Raw genomic sequence first — 27202 nt, 5'->3', positions numbered from 1 at the left:
AGGAGCCCACACTCGTGTTGAGGTGTCCCTGAAGAGCCATGCATGCTGAGGTGTCCCCAAGGACCCACACGTGCTGAGGTGTCCCCAGGAGCCCATCTGTGTGCCAAGGTGTCCCCAAGGACCCACACATGTGTCGAGGTGTCCCCAGGAGCCCACATGTGTGTTGAGGTGTCCCCAAGGACCCACACATGTGCCAAGGTGTCCCCAAGACCCCACGCTCATGCTGAGATGTCCCCAAGGACCCACACATGCTGAGGTGTCCCCAGGAGCCCATGGTCACACCGAGGTGTCCCCAAGGGCCCACTCTCACGCCAAGGTGTCCCCAAGACCCCATGCTCATGCTGAGATGTCCCCAAGGACCCACATGTGCTGAGGTGTCCCTAAGGGCCCATGGTCACACTGAGGTGTCCCCAAGGGCCCACTCTCACGCCAAGGTGTCCCCAAGACCCCATGCTCATGCCGAGATGTCCCCAAGGACCCACATGTGCTGAGGTGTCCCCAAGGGCCCGTGCTCATGCCCAGGTGTCCCCAAGGGCCCATGTTCATGCCGAGATGTCCCCAAGGACCCACATGTGCTGAGGTGTCCCCAAGGGCCCATGCTCATGCCCAGGTGTCCCCAAGGGCCCATGTTCATGCCGAGATGTCCCCAAGGACCCACATGTGCTGAGGTGTCCCCAGGAGCCCATGGTCACACCGAGGTGTCCCCAAGGGCCCACTCTCATGCCAAGGTGTCCCCAAGACCCCATGCTCATGCCGAGATGTCCCCAAGGACCCACATGTGCTGAGGTGTCCCCAGGAGCCCATGGTCACACTGAGGTGTCCCCAAGGGCCCACTCTCATGCCAAGGTGTCCCCAAGGGCCCATGCTCATGCCGAGATGTCCCCAAGGACCCACATGTGCTGAGGTGTCCCCAAGGGCCCACTCTCATGCCAAGGTGTCCCCAAGACCCCATGCTCATGCCGAGATGTCCCCAAGGACCCACATGTGCTGAGGTGTCCCCAGGAGCCCACAGTCATGCCCAGGTGTCCCCAAGGGCCCATGTTCATGCCGAGATGTCCCCAAGGACCCACACGTGCTGAAGTGTCCCCAGGAGCCCATGGTCACACCGAGGTGTCCCCAAGGGCCCACTCTCACGCCAAGGTGTCCCCAAGACCCCATGCTCATACCGAGATGTCCCCAAGGACCCACACATGCTGAGGTGTCCCCAGGAGCCCATGGTCACACTGAGGTGTCCCCAAGGGCCCACTCTCATGCCAAGGTGTCCCCAAGACCCCATGCTCATGCGGAGATGTCCCCAAGGACCCACATGTGCTGAGGTGTCCCCAGGAGCCCACAGTCATGCCCAGGTGTCCCCAAGGGCCCATGTTCATGCCCAGGTGTCCCCAAGGCCCTCAGGAATCTTCTCTGTGTCCTTACAGCATCCAAAATGTCCTTTGGAGACCTTCTGGCTGGTTAATATTACAGACACACAAGAGCTGAGCTTGTGCCTTCCCTTGGCTCCCCCCGTCGTTGCTTTTCAAGGTGATTAAAACCCCCAATTTAACGACAGCGAAGCCAAAACCCCTCAGTAGACAGAGGGAAAATTCAATGGGGGAGTCGAAGGGACCCGGAGCAAAGAAAAAGGGGGACGAGGGTGTGAATCACGGGTCAAAACAGCCCCATTTTCCCTGAGCAGAACGTGCTGGATGTGGAACGGAGATGGATCCAAACAAGACGAGGTTGCGACAGAACCTGGATGAGTTTCAAGGCGCTTGGAAAGCAACTCGAGTGCTGACGAGGAAAGTTTCCTACCGCCCATCACGTAAATCTTAATGGATGGAGCAGAGCCGGGTCCAGATTTAGTCCCGGGACTGATAAGGCTTGAAGGGGAATGAGAAAGAGGAAAGGATTTGGGCGATGGGCTTGGAATGGCCGCTGAAAAGGTGGAATTTGGGTGGTGAAAGGGTTGAATGGAGGGGCCGGCGCCCTCGGGCTGCGCGGCTTTTGTGTTTGAAAGGCTCGGGAATGGGGTTGGAAATGGGGTTGGAAAGGGCTCGAAATGCGGCGATCGATGGGTGTTTGTGGCTGGGTTTGGGGGAGAAAATACCCCAGTTCAATGGGTGTTTGTGGCTGGATTTGGGGGAGAAAATACCCCAGTTCAATGGGTGTTTGTGGCTGGATTTGGGGGAGAAAATACCCCAGTTCAATGGGTGTTTGTGGCTGGATTTGGGGGAGAAAATACCCCAGTTCAATGGGTGTTTGTGGCTGGATTTGGGGGAGAAAATACCCCAGTTCAATGGGTGTTTGTGGCTGGAGTTTGGGGAGAAAATACTCCAGTTCAATAGGTGTTTGTGCCCAGATTTGGGGTAGAAAATACCCCGTTCAATAGGTATTTGTGCCCAGATTTGGGGTAGAAAATACCCCAGTCCAATAGATATTTACACCTGGATTTGGGATAGAAAAATACCCCGTTCAGTGGGTGTTTGTGCCCAGATTTAGGGGTTAGAAAATACCCCGTTCAATGGGTGTTTGTGCCCAGATTTGGGGTAGAAAATACCCCAGTTCAATAGGTATTTGTGTCTAGATTTGGGGTAGAAAATACCCCGTTCAATAGGTATTTACACCCAGATTTGGGGTAGAAAATACCCCGTTCAATGGGTATTTACACCTGGATTTAGGCTGTGCAAGACGGGGGTGGTTAAGAAGAGCTTGTGAAAAATGTGTCTTTGGATTTGAAGTCTTTTTGGGGGGATTTGAAGCCTTTTAGGGGGGTTTAGAATCCTTTTGGGGGGATTTAAAAGCCTCATGGGGGCTCAGAAGCTTCATGGGGATTTAAAAGTCCTTTGGGAGGGTTTAAAATCCTCACAGTGGTTTAAAAGCCTTTTGGGGGAGTTTAGAACCCACCCAAGCCAAAGTTAAGCCAAGGTTAAACCTCATGGCGCGTGGAGTTTTGGGGGTGAGTTTGGTCTCTCCATCCCCCCCAAACCCTGGGGCTTTGCAAACACCCCGAGAGCCCAGAAAAGCTGAGTTTAAGCCGAGCGAGGGTTGTTTAAGCCAGGCAAGGGGTGTTTAAGCCGGGCGAGCGGAGCGGAGCTTAAACTGAGTGAGCGGAGTGAAGAGTTTAGGCTGGGTGGGCAGAGTGGAGTGAATTTTAAGCTGAGTGAGCAAAGTTAAGTTAAGTTAAGTTTAAGCCGAGCGAGTGGAGTGGAGTTAAGTTTAAGCCGGGCAAGTGGAGTGAAGCTAAGTTAAGTTTAAGCCGGGCAAGCGAAGTGAAGCTAAGTTAAGTTTAAGCTGAGCGAGTGGAGTGAAGTTTAAGCCAAGCGAGCGGAGGGAAGCTAAGTTTAAACCGAGCGAGTGGAGTGGAGTTAAGTTTAAGCCGAGCGAGCGGAGTGAGGTGAAGTTTAAGCTGGGCGAGCTGAGCGAAGTGAAGTTTAAGCCGGGCGGGCGGAGTGGAGTTGAGTTAAGTTTAAGCCGAGTGAGCTGAGCGGAGTGAAGTTTAAGCCAGGTGAGCGGAGTGGAGTGAAGTTTAAGCCGGGCAAGCGGAGTGGAGTGAAGTTTAAGCCGGGTGAGCAGAGTGGAGTGAAGTTTAAGCCGGGCGAGCGGAGCGAAGTGAAGTTTAAGCCGGGCGAGCGGAGCAAAGTGAAGTTTAAGCCGAGCGAGCTGACCGGAGTGAAGTTTAAGCCAAGCGAGTGGAGTGGAGTTAAGTTTAAGCCGAGCGAGCAGAGCGAGGTGAAGTTTAAGCCGGGCGATCTGAGCGAAGTGAAGTTTAAGCCGAGCGAGCTGAGCGAAGTTTAAGCCGGGCGAGCTGAGCGAAGTTTAAGCCGGGCGAGCTGAGCGAAGTTTAAGCCGAGCGAGCTGAGCGAAGTTTAAGCCGAGCGAGCTGAGTGAAGTTTAAGCCGGGCGAGCTGAGCGAAGCGAAGTTTAAGCCGAGCGAGTGAGGTGAAGTTTAAGCCGAGCGAGTGAGGTGAAGTTTAAGCCGAGCGAGTGAGGTGAAGTTTAAGCCGAGCGAGCTGAGTGAAGTTTAAGCCGAGCGAGCTGAGTGAAGCGAAGTTTAAGCCGGGCGAGCTGAGTGAAGTTTAAGCCGAGCGAGCTGAGTGAAGCGAAGTTTAAGCCGGGCGAGCTGAGTGAAGTTTAAGCCGAGCGAGTGAGGTGAAGTTTAAGCCGCGCGAGTGGAGTTTAAGCCAAGTTTAACCCAAATTTAACCCATGTCCCCCACCCGAGGAGCAGAGGGAGGCTGAAGCGAGACGGCAGCTCCCGGCTGGGCCGTGTCGGGTTCCCCGCGCCGTGCCAAGCCAAACACGCCACGCCGCTCGCGCCGGGGGGGCCGCTTTCCCTCTGCTCGCACCTGTTTGCCGCATGGTTCGTCCCTCCCCACCGCGGGGACCTCGGCACGGACCCCCCGACCCATCTCACGCCACATTTTGGGGACAAACGAGGGGGTTTTTCCGCCTCGTTCCATCCACTGATGTTTTTCCAACACGGAGCGAGTTGGAGCTGCCGACATCGAGCTGGATTTTTGCCCAAGCCGGCTGTGAACTACAGGTTGCAAACCCAGCTGGATATATGATATTATATATGGTGTTTCTTTATGTCATTCCCCCCCCTAACGGCACCGTCGGTGACTCAGAGCTCCCGGCGGGTCATTCGTCATCCAGTGAACCAACTTCCCATCCCGTCGCGGCCGATCGGCCCCATCTCCCTTCCCATTCCTGGCGTGGTGTTTTCGACACAACATCTCCATCATTTCCCCTTGGGGTGCTGCTCCCCGGCTCATCGGGGGCCCCCGTTTGGGTCAGGAGCAGGTAGGGGACGTCACCGGTGACCGCTCGGGCTCTCCATGCTGCCTCTTTACTGCGACCCTTCAATGTTTCCTCCTCATTCGCGTCTTTACCCCTACAAGTATTTCTCCTTCATGACCTTCTCTAGATCTTCCTCATCCTCCACTGGTCCTTGTGCCTTTTATGACCTTCTCTAGATCTTCCTCAACCTCCTTCTGGCTTTTATGCCCTTCTCTAGATCTTTCTCAACCTCCTTGTGGCTTTTACTACCTTCTGTAGATCTTCCTCATCCTCCACAGGTCCTTGTGGCTTTTACACCTTCTCTAGATCTTCCTCAACCTCCTTCTGGCTTTTAGGACCTCCTCTAGATCTTCCTCATCCTCCTTGTGGCTTTTACACCTTCTCTAGATCTTCCTCAACCTCCTTGTGGCTTTATGACCTTCTCTAGATCTTCCTCATCCTCCATGGGTCCTTGTGACTTTTATGACCTTCTCTAGATCTTCCTCAACCTCCTTCTGGCTTTTAGGACCTCCTCTAGATCTTCCTCATCCTCCTTGTGGCTTTTACACCTTCTCTAGATCTTTCTCAAACTCCTTGTGGCTTTTACACCTTCTCTAGATCTTCCTCATCCTCCTTGTGGCTTTTGCGCCCTTCTCTAGATCTTCCTCAACCTCCATGGGTCCTTGTGACTTTTATGACCTTCTCTAGATCTTCCTCATCCTCCTTGTGGCTTTTACACCTTCTCTAGATCTTCCTCATCCTCCATGGGTCCTTGTGACTTTTATGACCTTCTCTAGATCTTCCTCAACCTCTTTGTGGCTTTTAGGACCTCCTCTAGATCTTCCTCATCCCCCTTGTGGCTTTTACAGCCTTCTCTAGATCTTCCTCAACCGCCTTCTGGCTTTTAGGACCTTCTCTAGATCTTCCTCATACTCCACATGTCCTTGTGGCCTTTACACCCTTCTCTAGATCTTCCTCAACCTCCTTCTGGCTTTTAGGACCTCCTCTAGATCTTCCTCATCCTCCTTGTGGCTTTTACACCTTCTCTAGATCTTCCTCAACCTCCTTGTGGCTTTTATGACCTTCTCTAGATCTTCCTCAACCTCCTTGTGGCTTTTAGGACCTTCTCTAGATCTTCCTCAACTGCCTTCTGGCTTTTAGGACCTTCTCTAGATCTTCCTCATACTCCACATGTCCTTGTGGCCTTTACACCCTTCTCTAGATCTTCCTCAACCTCCTTCTGGCTTTTAGGACCTCCTCTAGATCTTCCTCATCCTCCTTGTGGCTTTTACACCTTCTCTAGATCTTCCTCATCCTCCTTGTGGCTTTTGCGCCCTTCTCTAGATCTTCCTCAACCTCCTTCTGGCTTTTAGGACCTTCTCTAGATCTTCCCCATCCTCCTTGTAGCTTTTACACCTTCTCTAGATCTTCTTCAACCTCCTTGTAGCCTTTACAGCTTCTCTAGGTCTTCCTCAACCTCCACAGGTCCTTGTGGCTTTTAGGGCGCTGCACCGCGTCTTCTCCACCGTGATGTTGGTCCCGTTGGGTCTCCAACCCCCTCAGCGTTGTGTTGTGGTGTCCAAAACCACGGTGGGGACCCCCCGAGGTCCCCGTGGGGCCGTGTCCCAATTGGGCGGTCACGGAACGGCGCGGCTCGTCCTCTCTTGGCTCCACTCGTCCTCTCTTGGCTCCTTGGGTTGACCCCTTGAACAAGACACACAGTTGCTTCTCAGAAAGCGACGGCGCCTGAGCGCTCGAGGTTGGGGAGATGAAGGGTGAACGGCGTCTTATGGGTGGCCCTGTTGGGTCCCACGAGACCGCGGTGTCCCCGGAGAGTCAAAGGGAAGCGCTGGCGCTCCCGGCCGACCACTTGGCATCTCCTTGTTTCTCCAACCCCGGTGACCACCGCGATGAGGCTCCTCACCCCCAGTTTTACCATTTTCCACCTCGATTAAGCTCAACAGTGGGAAGGGGTCCCCGGTGGAGCAACAGCGAGTCACCCCGAGCCGCTCCTCTCTTTGCGTCAACGTCCTGGCAGTGGGAAGGATGGGTGCTCATCGCCATCCCCGCTTAAACCTCGCTCGGGTCCTTCCCCCAGCTGTTCGTGCGCGGTCGGCGGAACCGCAACCGGCAATAAACATCCCGGGGAGCGCGGCCAACGTCTCGGGACGTGTCACGTTTCCTCCGGCTCCGGCTTCCAGGAGGTTTCCTGAGCTTTGCTGAGTCGGGAGCTCGAGCGCCAGCCCGTGCGCACCGGCCAACGCTCCAGTTTAGCTCTTTATTTTTATCTTCTCCAGCGGTTTGCTGAAACACGGTTGTCCCCGCGGGGGACGTAAAACCCGTGGATGGGTGATTATTTCTGAGCCAAACATGAGGATAAGTTGGGGAATGAGCTGTTAGAGAGCAGCGTAGGGGAAAGGGAGCTGGGGGGCCTGGGGACAGCAGGGTGAGCATGAGCCAGCACTGGGCCCTTGTGGCCAGGAAGCCAATGGGACCTGGGGGGGTTAGAAGGGGGTGGTCAGTGGGTCAGAGAGGTTCTCCTGCCCCTCTACTCTGCCCTTTAGTTCAGATACTATCAGGATATACTTGGGGAACATATATATAAAATATATACAGCCATAGGACCCTGAGAACGCCCCATCTCATCTGATCTGGGAAGCTAAGCAGGGTCGGGCCCGGTCAGTGCTTGGATGGGAGACCAATGGTACCTGGGGTGGATTAGAAGGGGGTGGTCAGTAGGTCAGAGAGGTTCTCCTGTCCTTCTACTCGGCCTTTTAGTTCAGATACTATCAGGATATACTTGGGGAACATATATATATATCTGTATGTATAATCTATACAGCCATAGCACCGTGAGAAGGCCCCGTCTCGTCTGATCTGGGAAGCTAAGCAGGGTCGGGCCCGGTCAGTGCTTGGATGGGAGCCCAGCTGGGAATAGCGGGTGCTGTGGGCTGAGCCAGCACTGGGCCCTTGTGGCCAGGAAGCCAATGGGACCTGGGGGGGATTAGAAGGGGGTGGTCAGTGGGTCAGAGAGGTTCTCCTGCCCCTCTGCTCTGCCCTGGGGAGGCCACATCTGGAATAGTGTGTCACATCTGGAATAGTGTGTGCAGTTGTGGCCCCTCAGTTCCAGAAGGACAGGGAACTGCTGGAGAGAGTCCAGCGCAGCCACCAAGATGCTGAAGGGAGTGGAGCATCTCCCGTGTGAGGAAAGGCTGAGGGAGCTGGGGCTCTGGAGCTGGAGAAGAGGAGACTGAGGGGGGACTCATTCATGGGGATCAATATGGAAAGGGGCAGTGTCAGGAGGATGGAGCCAGGCTCTTCTGGGTGACAACCAGTGACAGGACAAGAGGCAATGGGTGCAAACTGGAACACAAAAGGTTTCACTTAAATTTGAGAAGAAACTTGTTCATGGTGAGCGTGGCAGAGCCTGGCCCAGGCTGCCCTGGGGGGTTGTGGAGTCTCCTTCTCTGCAGACATTCAAACCCACCTGTGTGGGCCAAGGTGGTACCAGCACGGGTACGGCCAGCGGGACCACGACAGTGACCGTCACTGTGCTGGGACCTGAGGAGGAAAAACCACCGGTCATGGGGGAGGTTTTGGCCCCAAAGCCCATCCAGCAGGAAGGATGGGTGCTGGTCCCAAAGCCCATCCACCCAATGGGAGGGATGGGTGCTGGTCCCAAAGCCCACCCAGAAGGAAGGATGGGTGCTGGTCCCAAAGCCCATCCACCCAATGGGAGGGATGGGTGCTGGTCCCAAAGCCCACCCAGAAGGAAGGATGGGTGCTGATCCCAAAGCCCACCCAGAAGGAAGGATGTGTGCTGGTCCCAAAGCCCATCCACCCAATGAGAGGGATACATGCTGATCCCAAAGCCCATCTACCCAGTGGGAAGGATGGGTGCTGGTCCCAAAGCCCACCCAGAAGGAAGGATGGGTGCTGGTCCCAAAGCCCACCCAGAAGGAAGGATGGGTGCTGGTCCCAAAGCCCACCCAGAAGGAAGGATGGGTGCTGGTCCCAAAGCCCACCCAGAAGGAAGGATGGGTGCTGGTCCCAAAGCCCACCCAGCGGGATGGGATTGTTCTTTAGGTTGGAATTTTGGGGTCATTCCTTCCCAAAAGGGTTGTTGGGCAGTGGTGGAGTCGCCATCCTTGAGTGTTGAACCGATGAGGTCTTGGGGACATCTTAGTGCCGGCGTTGGGTTTTGGTTGGACTCAATGACCTTGTGGGCTTCTTGTATGATCCTTGCATGGCTGTTTTGGGCTGGAAAAGCCAAGTTTGGGGCCATGAGATGGATTTGGAGGTGGGTGGGATGTGTGAAACAAAACTGCATTTCCATCGAGCTTTGGGGAGCTGGATATCGTTGGAAAACACCCCCCATCTCTTGGCCGTTGTATAACCGAACGTTTCCAGCCCGTGGTTTATCGTTACACCAACAACAAACCCGAATTTGCGCCATCCGCCGCGGCAAAAATCCCCGCGGTTGGGTTGGGGGTGGCACGAGTGATTCTTCCAGTGCCTTGAGCTCTCAACTTAAGCACCCAAGACTAAAACCTGAGCTTTAGGAGCTGGTCTTTAATCCCAGAGCTAAATCGTGTCGGGTGACGTCTTGCGTCACTCGGAAGGTGATGCAATAACTCACCCTTTTGCATAATCCCAAGTCTCCCAGCCAGGCCGTTGAGCTGAAACACCTTTTCTTGCCTCATTTTTCGCTTGGTTTAGATAGACTGGAAGAACACGGAGGCTTTTTGGGGACCATTGGTTGGTTTTGGGGCTTGAACTCTTCAGAAGAGAGATCCCAGCCCTGTTTTGAGGTGGTCTTGGTGGAAACCACCATCCAAAACGCCTCTTGGCTTTAGACTCTTGAGCTTTTGGGGGGTTTGAATCCGAAAATCACAGAATAATTGAGGTTGGAAGGACCCTATGGGGATCTTCAGCCCATCCCTGTGCTCAAAGCGCGGCCAAGCGCAAAGTCCGGTTGCTTAAGTCCCATCACGTTGAGTTTTGAGCATCTCCAAGGATGGAGATCCCCATCTCCAGTGTGTCCCAGTCCCATGGGGAAGAGTTTCCCACCTTGGCCTCTTGTTGTACATGGAATTTGGCTTCATCTTCTCTTCACCCTCCAATTAGCGGCTTCATGGTCTTATCTTGAAGCAGAATGACCCAACTTCCCACCCAACGATGACCTTGTTGGATCTACCAACACCTCCATGACCTCTTGACGTGGCGGGGTGACCTTTGTAATTATCGTCGTTACCATCTGGCGCGTCGTTAAGCCTGGAAACGCTCTGGCGCACAACGAACCGGACCCGTTCCGTTGTGTAGGAGGCACCTGCCACACCAAGAGCAGTGACATGGAGAAGCACCTCACGGTGCACCCCGATGATTTTTGGGGTGGTGGTGGTGAAGGTTTAGGCGAAGCTTTTGCCCCCTGATCCATGACGGAGCCTCTCGAGCGTCTCATTAACCTCAGCTTATCAGCCCCGTCGCAGCGAGCCGGGACTTTTTAGGCTCTTCTTGAGACGTCGGCGTTTCTCAATCCACGACCTTTGAACCGCGTTCGTTAATTAACCGTCGCCAAATTTGCGTCGGGCTCTCCGCGTACTGGGAAGCTTGCGTTTCTTCCCTTATCTCCGGCTTTTCGTGTGTGTTTTGGCCACGATGGCTCCATTTTCAGCGTCTCCATGTCCTGGCAGGGCTGCGTTAACCCTGGGGAGAGCAGAGGAGCAGAGAGGGGAAACCCACGGCTCTGAAATGAGGATGTTTAACCCCTCGAAGCGCAGACCGTGAGCTCAGAGATTAATTTGGCTTTGCCGCCTTCTCCCGGGAGAATCCACTGCTCCCGGGGTTGAGGAGCCGCTCGGGTCGATGACCATAGAGGGTAAATGGGAGCCGGAGACGTTCAACTCCCTCGTCTCTCGGCGTTTCCAAGAAACCAGGACTCGCAGTTACGTGCTCATCAGGAGAAAGATAAATCACCGCGTGTTTTCCTCTAAAGGAGACAGTTGCTAAAAATAGGAGCCGTGCTGGAGCTCCGGAGAACAAAAGAGTCCCCGGGAGGCTCCAGCGCCGCCCGCGGTCGCGGATTTGTGGAACCAAACCTGGCGATTTGGGAGGGTTGGGGTTTTATCCCCGTCCGGGCTGGTTGGTGACTCGGCCTTTCCAATGATTTTGGTGCCAAAAGGGGGTGATTTGGGAGCCGGGGGTGCCGCCGTCTCTCCGGGACAGGTGCTGATGCCGGGTGAACCCCGATGAGTGCGGTCCCAGCTCTGCGTTGGGGGGAAGGAGCGCCAGCACCATCATCTCCACGTGACACCCACACCTTGGAGATGCTCGGCCTCTAAAGTCTCGTAGATCAGAAGCCAACCCCGGCTTTTCACGTCCTGTTTTGGGGCAGATCCCAAACCAACGCCGTGTTGCTCCTGGTTTTACGGCACACAACCAATAATCCATCGAATAAATGCGAACGGTGAGGGGACGGCATCGGTTTGGGTCGTGGATGCCACAGATGGTGGCAGCAAACCCCATGGCTTTGGCCGCGTGTTTCCAATGTGTTCCCAGGATGGATGATGATGATGATGGTGATGGTGACAATTCCTTGTCCCAGCAGTGACTTTGCTTGCCCAGGGCTGGGCTGTTGGGCATCCCATGACCCAAGATAATTATGATGAGGTTGATGATGATGGCGATGACAATTCCTTGTCCCAGCAGCAACTTTGCTTGGCCAGGGCCCGGCTCTTGGGTGTCCAGTGACCCAAGAAGATGTTGGTGATGATGATGATGATGGGAATAGGGACAGGGGACAATTCGTTGCCCTAAAAACAAGTTTGCTTGCCCATGATGGGGCTGTTGGGTGTCCCATGACCCAAGATGATGATGATGATGATGGGAATAGGGACAGGGGACAATTCGTTGCCCCAAAAACAAGTTTGCTTGCCCATGATAGGGCTGTTGGGTGTCCCATGACCCAAGATAATGATGATGATGGTGACAATTCTTGTCCCAGCAGCAAGTTTTCTTGCCCAGGATGGGGCTGTTGGGTGTCCCATGACCCAAGGTGATGATGATGATGATGGGAACAGGGACATGGGACAATTCCTTGTCCCAGCAGCAAGGTAATTTGCCCAAGGTCAGGCTACCCATGACCCAAGATGATGATGATGATGGTGATGACAATTCCTTGTCCCAGCAGCAAGTTTTCTTGCCCATAACGGGACTGTTGTGTGTCCCATGACCCACGGTGATGATGATGATGATGGGAATAGGGACAGGGGACAATTCGTTGCCCTAAAAACAAGTTTGCTTGCCCATGATGGGGCTGTTGGGTGTCCCATGACCCAAGATAATGATGATGATGGTGACAATTCTTGTCCCAGCAGCAAGTTTTCTTGCCCATGATGGGGCTGTTGGGTGTCCCATGACCCACGGTGATGATGATGATGATGGGAACAGGGACATGGGACAATTCCTTGTCCCAGCAGCAAGGTAATTTGCCCAAGGTCAGGCTGCCCATGACCCAAGATGATGATGATGATGGTGGTGACAATTCCTTGTCCCAACAGCAAGTTTAATTGCCCAGGGCCGGGCTGTTGGGTGTCCCATGACCTACGGTGATGATGATGATGATGGGAATAGGGACAGGGGACAATTCGTTGCCCCAAAAACAAGTTTGCTTGCCCATGATGGGGCTGTTGGGTGTCCCATGACCCAAGATGATGATGATGATGATGATGGCGATGACAATTCCTTGTCCCAGAAGCAACTTTGCTTGGCCAGGACTGGGCTGTTGGGTGTCCCATGACCCAAGATGATGATGATGATGATGATGGTGACAATTCCTTGTCCCAGCAGCAAGTTTTCATGCCCATAATGGGGCTGTTGGGTGTCCCATGACCCAAGATGATGATGATGATGATGGGAACAGGGACAGGGGACAATTTGTTGCCCCAGAAACAAGTTTGCTTGCCCAAGGCTGAGCTGTTGGGTGTCCCATGACCCAAGATGATGATGATGATGATGATGTGATGACAATTCCTTGTCCCAGCAGCAACTTTGCTTGGCCAGGGCCCGGCTCTTGGGTGTCCAGTGACCCAAGAAGATGTTGGTGATGATGATGATGATGGGAATAGGGACAGGGGACAATTCGTTGCCCCAAAAACAAGTTTGCTTGCCCATGATGGGGCTGTTGGGTGTCCCATGACCCATGATGATGATGATGATGATGATGGCGATGACAATTCCTTGTCCCAGAAGCAACTTTGCTTGGCCAGGACTGGGCTGTTGGGTGTCCCATGACCCAAGATGATGATGATGATGATGATGGTGACAATTCCTTGTCCCAGCAGCAAGTTTTCATGCCCATAATGGGGCTGTTGGGTGTCCCATGACCTACGGTGATGATGATGATGATGGGAATAGGGACAGGGGACAATTCGTTGCCCCAAAAACAAGTTTGCTTGCCCATGATGGGGCTGTTGGGTGTCCCATGACCCAAGATGATGATGATGATGATGATGGCGATGACAATTCCTTGTCCCAGAAGCAACTTTGCTTGGCCAGGACTGGGCTGTTGGGTGTCCCATGACCCAAGATGATGATGATGATGATGATGGTGACAATTCCTTGTCCCAGCAGCAAGTTTTCATGCCCATAATGGGGCTGTTGGGTGTCCCATGACCCAAGATGATGATGATGATGATGGGAATAGGGACAGGGGACAATTTGTTGCCCCAGAAACAAGTTTGTTTGTCCAGGACTGGGCTGTTGGGTGTCCCATGACCCGAGATGATGATGATGATGTTGATGATGATGGTGATGACAATTTCTTGATCCAGCATCAACTTTGCTTGGCCAGGGCCCGGCTGTTGGGTGTCCCGTGACCCAAGAAGATGTTGCTGATGATGATGGTGACAATTCCTTGTCCCAGCAGCAATTTAGCTTGCCCAAGGCCGGGTTGTTGGGCATCCCATGACCCAAGGTGATGATGATGTTGATGATGATGGTGATGACAATTCCTTGCCCCAGAAACAAGTTTACTTGCCCAAGGCCGGGCTGTTGGGCATCCCATGATCCAAGAAGATGTTGGTGATGATGATGATGGTGACAATTCCTTGTCCCAGCAGCAAGTTTTCTTGGCTGTTGGGTGTCCCCTGACCCAAGATGATGATGATGGGAACAGGGACAGGGGACAATTCCCTGTCCCAGCACTAAGTTTAGTTGCCCAAGGCCAGGCTGTTGGGCATCCCATGACCCAAGATGATGATGATGATGTTGATGATGATGACAATTCCTTGTCCCAGCAGCAACTTTGCTTGCCCAGGGCTGGCCTGTTGGGCATCCCTTGATCCAAGATGATGCTGATGATGGTGATGATGACGGTGATGATGATGGGAACAGGGACAGGGGACAATTCATTGCCCCAGAAACAAGTTTACTTGCCCAAGGCCGGGCTGTTGGGCATCCCATGACCCGAGATGATACTGATGATGTTGACGAACCCGTTTCCATCGCAGGGTGAACCACGACATCCCTCATCCGGCCGCGTCTTCCCGTTAACCCGCTTAACCGCGGGAACGATGAGATATCAAATCGTTGGGCGTGGGATTAAACCCTCTTAAGCGCAGCTCGGAAATCCGCCCGTAATCCGGAGCCGGCCGCGGGAGGGACGGGCGGGCGGTGGGAACAGAGGGGGTTTATTACCGGGAAAGCTTTTTTACCAGGGAAAATCAATCATTTTATTGCAAATTGCGTTGGAAAAGCCTCGCTCGGGTACTCACCGTGGAGCTTTGCTCTGTGTTGCAGATGAGCCGGATCCTGCCCTGGCCGGTGCTGTCCCGGCGCTCAGGACCCAGCTCGGGTAAGTGATGTCGCAGAACAAGGATGCTCTGGGTGCACCAAGACCTGAAATGTCCCCCCGGTGTCCCCAAGGGGGTTGTGTCACCGCTGGGGATGGCAGCGGGTCCCTCGAGCAGCGTTTGATGGGGAATTCAGCCCATTTTTGCACCTTCCCAACAAACCATCCGGGTTCTGCCGACCCTGGATCGCCCTGTGGTGCCCTCCCAGTTCGCCCAGAGCCCTCCCAGTTCATCTTGGAGCATCCCAGTTCCCCCAGTCCCCATCCCTGCTCCGCTCAGGGCATCCCAGTTCGTCTTGGAGCATTCCAGTTCCCCCAGAGCCATCCCAGTTCACCTTGGAGCATTCCAGTTCCCCTCAGTGCTATCCCAGTTCATCTTGGAGCATTCCAGGTCCCCTCAGTGCTATCCCAGTTTGTCTTGGAGCATCCCAGGTCCCCTTGGACCCCTCCCAGTTCTCCTCAGAGCATCCCAGTTCCCCATCCCAGTTCTTCTCAGAGCATCCCAGTTTCCCTCAGTGCCATCCCGGTTCCCACTGGAGCCATCCCAGCTCTCCTCAGAGCATCCCAGTTCCCATTGGAGCATTCCAGTTCCCCATCCCCATTCCCCCCCAGTTCCCCCAATTTCCCATCCCAGTTCCCCCAATTCCCCATCCCAGTTCCCCTAATTCCCCATCCCAGTTCCACTAGTTCCTCATCCCAGTTCCCCCATCCCAGTTCCCCCAGATCCCCATCCCAGTCCCCCCAATTCCCCCAGTTCCCCATCCGAGTCCCCCATGCCAGTTCCCCATCCCAGTCCCCCCAGTTCCCCTAATTCCCCATCCCAGTTCCACTAGTTCCCCATCCCAGTTCCCCTAATTCCCCCAGTTCCCCATCCCAGTCCCCCGAGTTCCCCATCCCAGTCCCCCGTCCCAGTTCCCCTAATTCCCCCAGTTCCCCATCCCAGTTCCCCTAATTCCCCCAGTTCCCCATCCCAGTCCCCCCAGTTCCCCATCCCAGTCCCTCATCCCAGTTCCCCCACTTCCCCCAGTTCCCCATCCCAGTCCCCCCAGTTCCCCATCCCAGTCCCCCCAGTTCCCCATCCCAGTCCCTCATCCCAGTTCCCCCACTTCCCCCAGTTCCCCATCCCAGTTCCCCATCCCAGTTCCCCCAATTCCCCCAGTTCCCCGTCCCAGTCTCCCTGGCTCCCCACCCCAGTTCCCTACCCTAGTTCCCCATCCCAGTTCCCCCATTTCCCCATCCCAGTTCCCCCATTTCCCTATCCCAGTCCCCCCAGTTCCCCACCCCATTTCCCTATCCCAGTCCCCCCGATTCCCCATCCCAGTTCCCCCGGGCACTACTGATCCTGTCCCCGCTCCCAGTGCCATCAATGCTGGATTTGGGTTTGTTGAGTGTCCCCAAAACCCCGGAGCACCCTGGAAAAGCCCATTTCGGGGTGTCAGCCCAGGACACGCGTCCTTGTCCCTCCCGGTGGCACCGGGACCCATTTCCCCCTCAAAATCTCTCCCTATCTCATCCAATTCAGCGACACAACCGATACCCGGCACATTTTAATGGGTTTATTTTAGTATCTGCTCCTTCCTGGGCCAGCGGTTTCCTTAGCGGGTTATTTTTAATAACATTTCCAGGGTTTACGGTGCATCTGGGAATCACATTTCCCCGATCGGGAGCCGGCAAACGCATCCCCCGGTTAACCCGGGTAAAAATAGGGAGAGAAACTTGACTTTTAACAGGGATAAGCTGGAAATAAATAGGTTGAAAAAGGAGGAGGGAGAAAGAGAAGCGTTTGAACAGGCGGCCAACAAAGGCGCTTTGTTCCGCCACAGCGCAACGTGACGCTCGGGTCGGGTTCTGCTCCTCGTGCGAGGCCTCGAGTCTCCGGGTTCCTGCCCTACGAACTGTCCCTGGTTTATAGGGTCGGAGAGTTTTGGGTGGAAAAGACCCTCAGGGTTCATGGAGTCCAACCATAACCCAACCAGGGCATTAAAATGGCCCCCAGAAGCTCCTCTGTTCGCCCCCCAAGTGATGGCGGCTCCAGCACTGCCATGGGCAGCCTCTTCCAATGCTCCACAGCCCTTTGGGGAAGAAATCACCCCAAGTTTCCAACCTCAACCTCCCCTGATGCAACTTGAGGCCATCTTGGTACCCCTGGGGCCATTTTGAGCCCTGAGGTGATTCTGGTGCCGCCATTTTGAGCCCTGAGGTTACTCTGGTGCCATTTTGATCCCTGAGGTGATTCTGGCGCCATTTTGAGCCCTGAGGTGATCTTAGAATCACTTTGGTTGGAAAAGCCCCTCAAGATCATGGAGTCCAACCATAACCCAACCCCGGTGCTAAAATGGCCCCCAGAAGCTCCTCTGTTCACCCCCAAAGTGATGGTGGCTCCTGCACTACCATGGGCAGCCTCTTCCAATGCCCCACAACCCTTTGGGGAAGAAATCACCCCAAGTTTCCAACCTCAACCTCCCCTGATGCAACTTGAGGCCATCTTGGTATCCTCGGCGCCATTTTGAGCCCTGAGGTGATTCTGGCGCCATTTTGATCCCTGAGGTGAGCTTAGAATCACTTTGGTTGGAAAAGCCCCTCAAGATCATGGAGTCCAACCATAACCCAACCAGGGCATTAAAATGGCCCCCAGAAGCTCCTCTGTTCACCCCCCAAGTGATGGTGGCTCCTGCACTACCATGGGCAGCCTCTTCCAATGCCCCACAACCCTTTGGGGAAGAAATCACCCCAAGTTTCCAACCTCAACCTCCCCTGATGCAACTTGAGGCCATCTTGGTATCCCCGGCGCCATTTTGAGCCCTGAGGTGATTCTGGCACCATTTTGATGTCCTTGAGGTGATTCTGGGACCATTTTGATCCCTGAGGTGATTCTGGTGCCGCCATTTTGATCCCTGACCTGATCTTAGAATCACTTTGGTTGGAAAAGCCCCTCAAGATCATGGAGTCCAACCATTAACCCACATCCCTGAGAACCTCAGCTCTTTCCCTGATTAATTTGTTCCTATTTTCCAACCTAAACCTCCCCTGGTGTAACTTGAGCCCATCTTGGTAACCCTGGGGCCATTTTGATGTCCCTGAGGTGATTCTGGCGCCATTTTGAGCCCTGAGGTGATTCTGGCACCATTTTGATGTCCCTGAGGTGATTTTGGGGCCATTTTGATCCCTGAGGTGATTTTTGGCACCATTTTGACCCTGAGGTGATTTTTGGCACCATTTTGATCCCTGAGGTGATTCTGGCGCCATTTTGACCCCTGGGATGATTTTTGGCGCCATTTTGACCCCGAGGTGATTCCAGCTCCATTTTGATGTTGGGACGGGCTCACTTTTGTCCCAAATCTTTAACATTTGGGTCAACATTGCAGCAACCACGAAACCCCCAGCCCCTTGTGCCGTAACCCCACACAGGCTCGCTCCTCTTCTAGGACAACCCTTAAATAGACAGAAACATTCGTATTATCCCATTAACCGGCGATTAACTCTCCAAACTCATTTCCAGCTCCTCGAATGAAGAGCACCTGGAGTTCCAGAAGGTTCTGTACCGAGCGGACGGCAGGAGCTCCCTCGAGCTGCGCAACATGACGGTGTCGGGCGGCTCGACCTGGGACGACGCGGCCATGGAGGTGCGAGCGGGCGACTCCAGAGGAGAAAGCACTTTAGAGAGACTCTCCGGCGCCAAGGATTCGGCGTTCACCGCCGAACCCACCACGGTAAACCCAACGCAGGTGGATCCCGAGCGGCTGGAGAGCGACGCCGAGGAGCCGGCCAACATGGCGGCGCGGCCGCCGAGTCCTCGCGCCGCGGAGGAGAGGCACCCGAAGAACGAACCAAAGCAAGGCGAAGGCAAAGAGCACTTAGAGAAAAGCAAGAGGGGAATCCAGAGGGTCAGCTGGGTTTCCAGAGCCAACAAAAGCCCGAGTCCTCACTACAAGGACAAGATGGCGGATGTAGCGACCGCCTTGGGCTTTCGGGGCCAGGCTGTGCGTGAAGCGGCGCCGCCGGCGTTCAGGACAACGCTCAACCCCGTCCTCGGCAAAGCCAAAGCCCTGGAGAGCCCCCCGGCACAAAGGAAAGGGCTGATGGTCGACTCAAGCGACATCAACACAACCGAGTGGACGATCCCGAAGCCGAGCCTCCATCTTGGCGCCGAGCTCGGCGTCGCCAAACAGTCGTGGACGGTCAACGCCGAGGATTCGGTGGAGCGGGTGCCGCCGATGGCGCTGGAGCCCGCGGCCTGCAGCTCGTACGACATGGAGATGAGGCCCTACGTGTGCAGCGTGTTGTTGGAGGAGCCGGGCAAGGAGGAGCTGGGCGCCGAGGAGGACCCCGCCGTGTACACCTGCATCGAGTGCAGCATCTACTTCAAGAAGAAGGAGCACTTGATGGATCATATGCTCCAACACAACCGCGGCGCCGGGAGGGACCAAGATGGCGACGCTTTGGGGGGGCAGTGCCAGTTCTGCTGCAACGAGTGCGGCTGGGCCTTCGGGGACCCAGCGGCGCTGGAGCAGCACAAGCGGCTCCACCAGGAGTCAAGGGAGAAAATCATCGAGGAGATCCAGAAGCTGAACGAGTTTCCCGACGAAGGCCGCGAAGCCCGGCTCCAGTGCCCCAAATGCGTCTTCGGCACCAACTCCTCCAAGATCTTCGTCCAACACGCCAAGATGCACGTCAAGGAGAGGAAGGACCAAGGGGCCAAGAGCGTGAGTGTGTTTGGCAGCACGACCAGCGGGGAGATCCGGGATGGCGTCTACAAACCCTTCAAACCCAACGAACACGCGGCACCGCAGGCTCCGGCGCCGCCTCCCTCCGGCGGCAAAGGGCTCAGCACCTGCGTCCTCTGCAGCTTCCCGGCGCCCAACGAAACCATCCTGAAGGAGCACATGAAATACACCCATTCCCACCTCTCCTGGGACGCCGAGGGCTACGAGGACGATCCGAATCAACCGGGAACGAGCAGAGACACCTACAACCTCGCCAGGCCCGCCCGCTTCGCCGACACCGATTATTTCGGCAAAACCGAACGGCTTTTCCCTCCGCCTCACCGGGACGGCGCGGCGCATTACGAAACGCTCCACGGTTTCGGCGTCACGCAGCCGAAACTCGACAAAAGCAACGGAGGGGGGAAAAAGGACTACCCGGCGTCGGGGTTTCACGCCAGGAAAGCGGCTCCGTACGCCGCGCCGCATAAAAACCTCGGCTTGTCCGGTTTTCATTCGGCGAAAGCTTATTCGCAGTTCGCTTTGCAGCAGCTGAAAATAAAAGCGGGACAGCAGGGGGAAGAAGGGGATGGGTTAAAGGGTCACCCCGGGGGGCTGGAGGAGCTCAGGCACAAGTGGGTGTTGACCGCGGACGCCGGGAGCGCCGAGGAGGAGGTGGCGGTGAGCGCCGAGCTGGATTGGAGCCCCAACAGGAGCGTGAAACCCATCACCGTCCCCCAAGCCGCCCTGGAGCTCAAGAGGACGTTCAGGGCCACCTTGAAGGCCACCGATTCTTCGGTGGCTTCGGAGGAGCAGCAGCAACAGCTGCGCCGGATGGTCCCCATCGTCCTGCTGGAGAAGGTGAACCCGCACCCCAGGGCCGCCAAGCGGCCGCGGGGGAAACCGGCCAAGAGGAAACCGCCGCCGTTGCCGTACCGGGAGTTGGTGATGGACGAACCGCTGCCGCTGGACGTGCTCCTGCTGGATGCTCCGCTGGAGGGTCCCCTGGAGCTCGATGACCTGCTGGACTCCGACTCACCCATGCTGAAGAACGAGGAGAGGAAATGTCCCTATTGCCCCGACCGCTTCCACAACGGCATCGGGCTGGCGAACCACGTGCGGGGCCACCTCAACAGGGTGGGCGTGAGCTACAACGTGCGCCACTTCATCTCGGCGGAAGAAGTGAAAGCCATTGAGCAAAAGTTTTCCTTCCAAAAGAAGAAGAAAAAAGGTAGTATGTATTCAATTCGCTCTGCTATTTTCTTGCTTTAATCGGTGGGGGTTTTCTCCTCCCGCCGAGTGTTGGGTATGTATGGCGACGCGCGGTTGTGCCGGAGGTTGGATTCGGGGTGTTGGCGGTGCCGTTGACGCTCTCCCCTTCTCTCCGCAGTCGCCAACTTCGACCCGAGCACGTTCAGCCTGATGCGGTGCGAGTTCTGCGGCGCCGGCTTCGACACCCGCGCCGGGCTCTCCAGCCACGCCAGGGCCCACCTGCGAGATTTCGGCATCACCAACTGGGAACTCACCGTCTCGCCCATCAACATCCTCAAGGAGCTCTTGGCCAACTCCTCGGAGCACCCGCTGCTTCAGGCGGCCATGGCGGCCGAGCCCTCGTCCCCCAACCGCGACAGGGACCCTCACGGCTTCGCCCCTCGCAAGAGCGTCACCCCCATGTCCGAGGGCAGCGTCCCGCGCTCCCCGCTGTCCCCGTTCCCCACGGCCTGGCCCGACGAGTCCCTGCAGTCCTACAGAGACGGTGAGTGGCACCAAAACCACCACGTTGGTTTATCCCTCTGCGTCCTGCGAGATCTGACGGTGCTTTGGGGGCAGACGGAGCTCCCAGGGGGGTCACGATCCAGTTTTGCACCTTCGGGCTTTGGCGTTGGGAAAACCTATAATTTAGGAACAAGCTTTCCATGGGGGAAACCCCTAAAGCTTCACAAATCATGGCCGGAGGAGAACGTGGTCGCTGGTGCTCGGCCGTGCGTCCATTTTCACCCCTTGGTTTTGTATTTTCCATCGATCTTATGTTGCCGTGAAGGGTCATTCCCACGTGGATTTGGGTCCCGCTCCATCGCTGGAGCTCCAAACGATTCAAACAACATCATCTGTTCCAACCCAGAGTCCGTTCCAAACAGCTCCCGGGTTCCCCTTCCTTATAAGGCTCCAAAAACCCATGGTTTGCACCAAAAACTTGGCCACGTTAATTCTTCTAAGGGCTAAAAACCGGCTCGTGCGTTAGGAAAACCAACTGATATTGGTGCTTCTGGCGGCGTCTTGAAGCCCTCAAAGCAGCTTCTCCTTGGGTTCCGCTCAGCCTAATTGTCTCTTAGCTATTTAATTGAAATATCAACGAGCCGGTAATCGAGTCTTCGAGCTTAATGAGCGCAAATTAACACGTGAAAAAACCCAAACTCATCTTCCTTGGCACGGCAAAGTGGGGATGGTGAAGAGCGACCAAAAGAGCTGGATGGTCCTACCGGCCATGACCATCAACGCGGTGATTTTGGGGTTCTAGGTGCCCAAAGTTCACTGGGATGAGCCGTTCTAGATCACGCCACTGTTTTAAAACCCATGGTATGGGGATTTTGGAGTTAAGAAGGGTGGAAAACGTCTCGGTGATAAGCGCGAGAAGAGGTTAACGCCGTTCTTAACGAGGCGCTTTGAAAAATGGGTCACATCCTGAAATAGGATCTTGCTCATCGGTTCGGGCAACGGCACTCGAGTCGTTTTCAGCCCCCGGGGCCGCGAGCGTCTCCCGCTCTTTGCCTTGAAATGCAAGTGGGTGAAATTGGGTTGGGAATTGTCCTTCTAGGTAAAAATAGTTGGATTGGAGCTGAATTGTGCTCTGCTCCGGTATTTAAACCCGGGTGAGGTTGAGGATGGGCATGGGATGAGCGTGACCTACACAAGAGCCCCGTAATCTGCGCTCCTACATTTAAACTTGCTCAGTATTCCCTTACGAGTGTGGCTTTGGGGCACAACACTAAGAAAATGGGTGAATTTAAAACCCTTCCGAACCCACCAACCCGGTAACCTGGTGTAACCAGAGCGAGCGCAGCAAAGCCGTGGTGATCGCGATCGTGAGCGGCTCCGGCGCTTCTTGGTGACAACTCAGAACCCTCCTGGTCTCGTTACCAGCCTGGCCTGGGTGGCCTCTGCTTGCGTTGGTGCTAATTACAGAGGGGTGGAAGCGCCGTTAACGAGATGCGGGCTGGTAGCGAGCGGTGATGGTGGGAGGAGCTTGTGAGGAGTCAGCGATGGCTCCGCACCGGGGGTCGTGGTGCCGGGAGCTCCGTGTTGTGGCTGGTGGCTCCGTGTCTTGGCTAGAGGCTCCGGGTCTTGGTCGATGGCTCGATGTCATGGTGCTGGGGGCTCTGTGTCTTGGTCGGTGGCTCTGTGTCTTGGTCGGTGGCTCTGTGTCTTGGCTGGTGGCTCCATGTCATGGTGCCGGGTGATCCATGTCTTGGCTAGAGGCTCCGTGTCTTGGCCAGTGACTCCATGTCATGGTGTTGGTGGCTCCGTGTCTTGGTCGGGGGCTCCGTGTCTTGGTCGGGGGCTCCGTGTCTTGGCCGCTGGCTCCATATCTTGGTCGGGGGCTCCGTGTCATGGTTGGTGGCTCTATGTCTTGGCCGGTGGCTCCATGTTTTAGCTGGTGTCTCCATGTCATGGTGCCAGTGGCTCCGAATCTTGGCCGGTGGCTCCATGTCATGGTTGGTGGTTCCATGTCTTGGCTAGAGGCTCCGTGTCTTGGTTGGTGGCTCCGTGTCTTGGTTGGTGGCTCCGTGTCTTGACTGGTGATTCCATGTCTGGGTCGGTGCCTCCATGTCATGTTGCCAGTGGCTCCACGTCTTGGTCGGTAGTTCCACGTCTTGGCCAGTGGCTCCGTGTCACAGCGCTGGTGGCTCCACGTCTTGGTTGGTGGCTCCACATCTTGACTGGTGGCTCCGTGTCACAGCGCCAGTGGCTCCACGTCTCGGCTCATGGCTCCATGTCATGGTCGGTGGCTCCATGTCACTGTGCCAGCAGCTCCATGTCTTGCAACCAGCTCCCTGTGCCATGGCAGCAGCTCCGTATGGTGGTGCCGTTGTTTCCTTATCATGCTGCCATTGTTTCCTTATCACGGTGCCGCTGTTTCCTTATCACGGTGCCGCTGTTTCCTTATCACGGTGCCAGCGTTCCCGTTGGCGGTGCCACCGTTCCCATTGGCGGTGCTGCCGTTTCCTTATCACGGTGCCGGCTCCAGCGCCATCGCTGCCAATGTCGCAGCCGCTCGCCGTTCCTATCAAGGCACCGCAGGAAACGAAGTCACAGGGACGCAGACACTTTGGGCACGACGGTGCCTCCTTTTTGGTCCCAATTTCAGCCCCCTGATGGTCCCCGATGTGTTTGAGCCCTCCCCGAAGCACCGCGCTCTATGCCGGGCCCGTCCCGGCCGCACGGAGCCGGAGGTTGATCCAGGACGGGCTCTGACGTGGGGAGGGTTGCGACGTTCGCTCCGCTTCGCTTTTATAGAGCTTAAAAATCAACCGTTGGCGTCTCCCGGCTCCGCAGCCCTTGGCAGCCGCCCCGCAGCACACGTGGTGTTCTTGGCAGGCTCCGGGACGCATTGGGCAATCGCATCCTCCTCCGAACGACTCGTGGCCGTCATCCTCCTGCTGTTTTCTTCTGGGTTTAACTCCTCGCGGCCTCTCTTACCGTCCCAACCCGCGTTTCTCCTCCGTGTCCGCTCCCGTGCGGCGATAACCACGTTGGTTTGGTGCTTGGCTTCCACCCCACGCGGTGCCGGAGAGCGTGGCGGCCGGCTGGGCCTGGGCAAGGACATTGTGGGGGTTCAGGGGAGGGAGAGGGTCGGTTGGATGGTTTTAGGGGATGGAGAGGGTTGGTTGGATGCCCTGAGCTCAGGGAATGATTCCCTGGATATTTAGGAGAGGGAGAGGGTTGGTTGGATGCTGTGAGCTCAGGGAATGATTCCCTGGATATTTAGGAGAGGGAGAGGGTCAGTTGGATGCTGTGAGCTCAGGGAACGATTCCCTGGGTCTTTAGGGAATGAGAGGATCAGTTGGACGTTTTTTTGGGAAGGAAGAGAGTCAGTTGGATGCTGTGAGCTCAGGGAACGATTCCCTGGGTTTTAAGGTAGCGAGAGGGTCCATTGGATGTTTTTAGGGGAGGGAGAGGGTCGGTTGGATGTTGTGAACTCATGGAACGGTTCCCTGGGTTTTTAGGAGAGGGAGAGGATCAGTTGGATATTATGAGCTCAGGGGATGATTCCCTGGGTGTTTAAGAGAATGAGAGGGTCGGTTGGATGTTTTTAGGGGATGGGGAGGATCGGTTGGATGTTGTGAGCTCGGGGAATGATTCCCTGGATATTTAGGAGAGGGAGAGGGTCAGCTGGATGCCCTGAGCTCAGGGAAGGGTCATTTGGATGTATTTAGGGGAGGGAGAGGGTTGGTTGGATGCCCTGAGCTCAGGGAATGATTCCCTGGATATTTTAGGGGATGGAGAGAGGGTCGGTTGGATGCTGTGAGCTCAGGGAACAGTTCCCTGGATATTTAGGAGAGGAAGAGGGTCAGTTGGATATTATGAGCTCAGGGAATGATTCCCTGGGTGTTTAAGAGAATGAGAGGGTCGGTTGGATGTTTATAGGGGATGGAGAGGGTCGGTTGGATGTTGTGAGCTCAGGGAACGATTCCCTGGGTTTTTAGGGGAGGGAGATGGTCCATTGGGTGTTTTTAGGGGAGTGAGAGGGTCGGTTGGATGCCCTGAGCTCAGGGAACGAATCCCTGGGTTTTAAGGGAGCGAGAGGGTCCATTGGATGTTGTTAGGAGAGGGAGAGGGTCCGTTGGATGTTTATAGGGGAGGGAGAGGGTCAGTTGGATGCTGTGAGCTCAGGCAATGGTTCCTGGATTCTTAGGGGATGGAGAGGGTCGGTTGGATGCCTTGAGCTCAGGGAACGATTCCCTGGGTGTTTAAGAGAATGAGAGGGTCGGTTGGATGTTTATAGGGGATGGAGAGGGTCGGTTGGATGTTGTGAGCTCAGGGAACGATCCCCTGGGTTTTGAGAGAGCAAGAGGGTCCATTGGATGTTTTTAGGGGAGGGAGAGGGTCAATTGGATATTATGAGCTCAGGGAATGATTCCCTGGATATTTAGGGGAGAGGGTCGGTTGGATGCCCTGAGCTCAGGGAACAATCCCCTGGGTTTTTAGGGGAGGGAGAGGGTCCTTTGGATGTATTTAGGGGAGCAAAAGGGTCGGTTGGATGCCCTGAGCTCAGGGAATGATTCCCTGGGTGTTTAAGAGAATGAGAAGGTTGGTTGGATGTTTATAGGGGAGGGAGAGGGTCGGTTGGATGTTGTGAGCTCAGGGAATGATTCCCTGGGTTCTTAGGGGATGGAGAGGGTTGGTTGGATGCCCTGAGCTCAGGGAATGATTCCCTGGGTTTTAAGGGAGGGAGAGGATCGTTTGGATGTATTTAGGGGATGGAGAGGGTTGGTTGGGTGTTGTGAGCTCGGGGAACGATTCCCTGGATATTTAGGAGAGGGATAGGGTCAGTTGAATGCCCTGAGCTCAGGGAATGATTCCCTGGGTGTTTAAGGGAGCAACAGGAGTCGTTTGGATGTATTTAGGAGAGGGAGAGGGTCGGTTGGGTGTTGTGAGCTCAGGGAATGATTCCCTGGGTTCTTAGGGGAGGGAGAGGATTGGTTGGATGCCTTGAGCTCAGGGAATGATTCCCTGGGTGTTTAAGAGAATGAGAGGGTCGGTTGGATGTTTTTAGGGGATGGAGAGGGTCCACTGGGTGTTGTGAGCTCAGGGAACGATCCCCTGGGTTTTGAGAGAGCAAGAGGGTCCATTGGATGTTTTTAGGGGAGGGAGAGGGTCCATTGGATGCTGTGAACTCAGGGAATGATTCCCTGGATATTTAGGAGAGGGAGAGGGGTCCTCCTTAGATCACAGGACCCCAAAGTGCCCTCAGGACTCGAGGTGACGGTCACCCCAAGACGCGGGACCACGGCCACGGGTGGCCCTTTGGCCACGAAGTCTGAACATGAAGGCTTCAAAAGCCATTTAGGGGTGACCTGCTCATAGATACAAGTAGCAGAGACCCCGCAGCCGCTTGGGTTCGTCTCCCATCTCATTTACCCCACAATTTCGGGGTGCTGGGGACAGCGAGATGCTGGAGGAGATGAGGAAGCAAAGGCTTTTCCACCAGCACAACCAGCGCTGGAAAAGGACGTTTATTATCGATTTTACGGCGGGTTTTCGCGCGTTGTTTCTTCCTCGCTGCTTTACTTAGAGCGGAGACCTCGGCGCGGCTCCGATTTCCACCCCGACCTCCGTTTCCCCTGGTTCATTGCGGTTTCACCCCGGTGAGGAATCAAGAAGCTTTGTGGCCTTTTGCCCTCCCCGTCCTCCCGCGTTAATCGCGGATGAACAGAGGTTCAAAACACCTTCTGGAGGTCCCCAAGTGCCACCAAGGTCGCCCTCCAAGCCCTTTGGGATCCCATTGAGCTCGGGGAGGGCTGCAGAGTCAAAGCGGCCGCTCTTGGCGTCACGGTTCTCAGGTCACGCTCTCCTTTTGTCCTTTTTTTCTGCTTATTTTTGTTCCTCCGTGCCTGTTCCTTCTGTGCTCGCAGCCTGACCTACTTTCCAGCCTCTTTGATTCCTTTCTCAAGTTCCAGGTTACGGAGACGCTCCCGTTGGCCTCCTGCTTCCCTTCTCTCCCTCCCACGCCGCCTGTTTGCCCCGTATCAGCTTTTCTCGGGTCGTTTCCACCGTGGGGGAGCCCGTACGTTGGGTTTGAGCCTGAATATTAAGCCAGAGATGAGTTTTTAGCCTCTATTTCTCCAGGGTGAACCCCCCAGGTTGGCTGAGGGGAGACCTGGTGTTCTCTGATA

General features: G+C 55.4%; 1 protein-coding gene across 7 annotated transcripts in view; it reads left to right on the top strand.

Annotated features, from left to right (window-relative positions):
* WIZ (WIZ zinc finger) overlaps positions 1 to 27202 on the top strand; it is a 60610-nt gene that overhangs the window by 14134 nt on the left and 19274 nt on the right. For 4 of the 7 annotated variants that reach the window (XM_071800598.1, XM_065859187.2, XM_065859184.2 and 1 more), the window contains exons 3-5: positions 14556 to 14610; positions 18107 to 20541; positions 20698 to 21063. In XM_071800598.1, the coding sequence (XP_071656699.1) occupies positions 14556 to 14610; positions 18107 to 20541; positions 20698 to 21063 (2856 nt within the window). The remainder of the gene's footprint in view (positions 1 to 14555; positions 14611 to 18106; positions 20542 to 20697; positions 21064 to 27202) is intronic. The other 3 variants (XM_071800599.1, XM_065859188.2, XM_065859185.2) reach the window with 1 other exon arrangement.

Source organism: Patagioenas fasciata, chromosome 32 (genome assembly GCF_037038585.1).
Source record: "Patagioenas fasciata isolate bPatFas1 chromosome 32, bPatFas1.hap1, whole genome shotgun sequence".
Classification (NCBI taxonomy): Eukaryota; Metazoa; Chordata; class Aves; order Columbiformes; family Columbidae; genus Patagioenas; species Patagioenas fasciata.
This window is presented reverse-complemented; position numbering and strand designations above follow the sequence as displayed.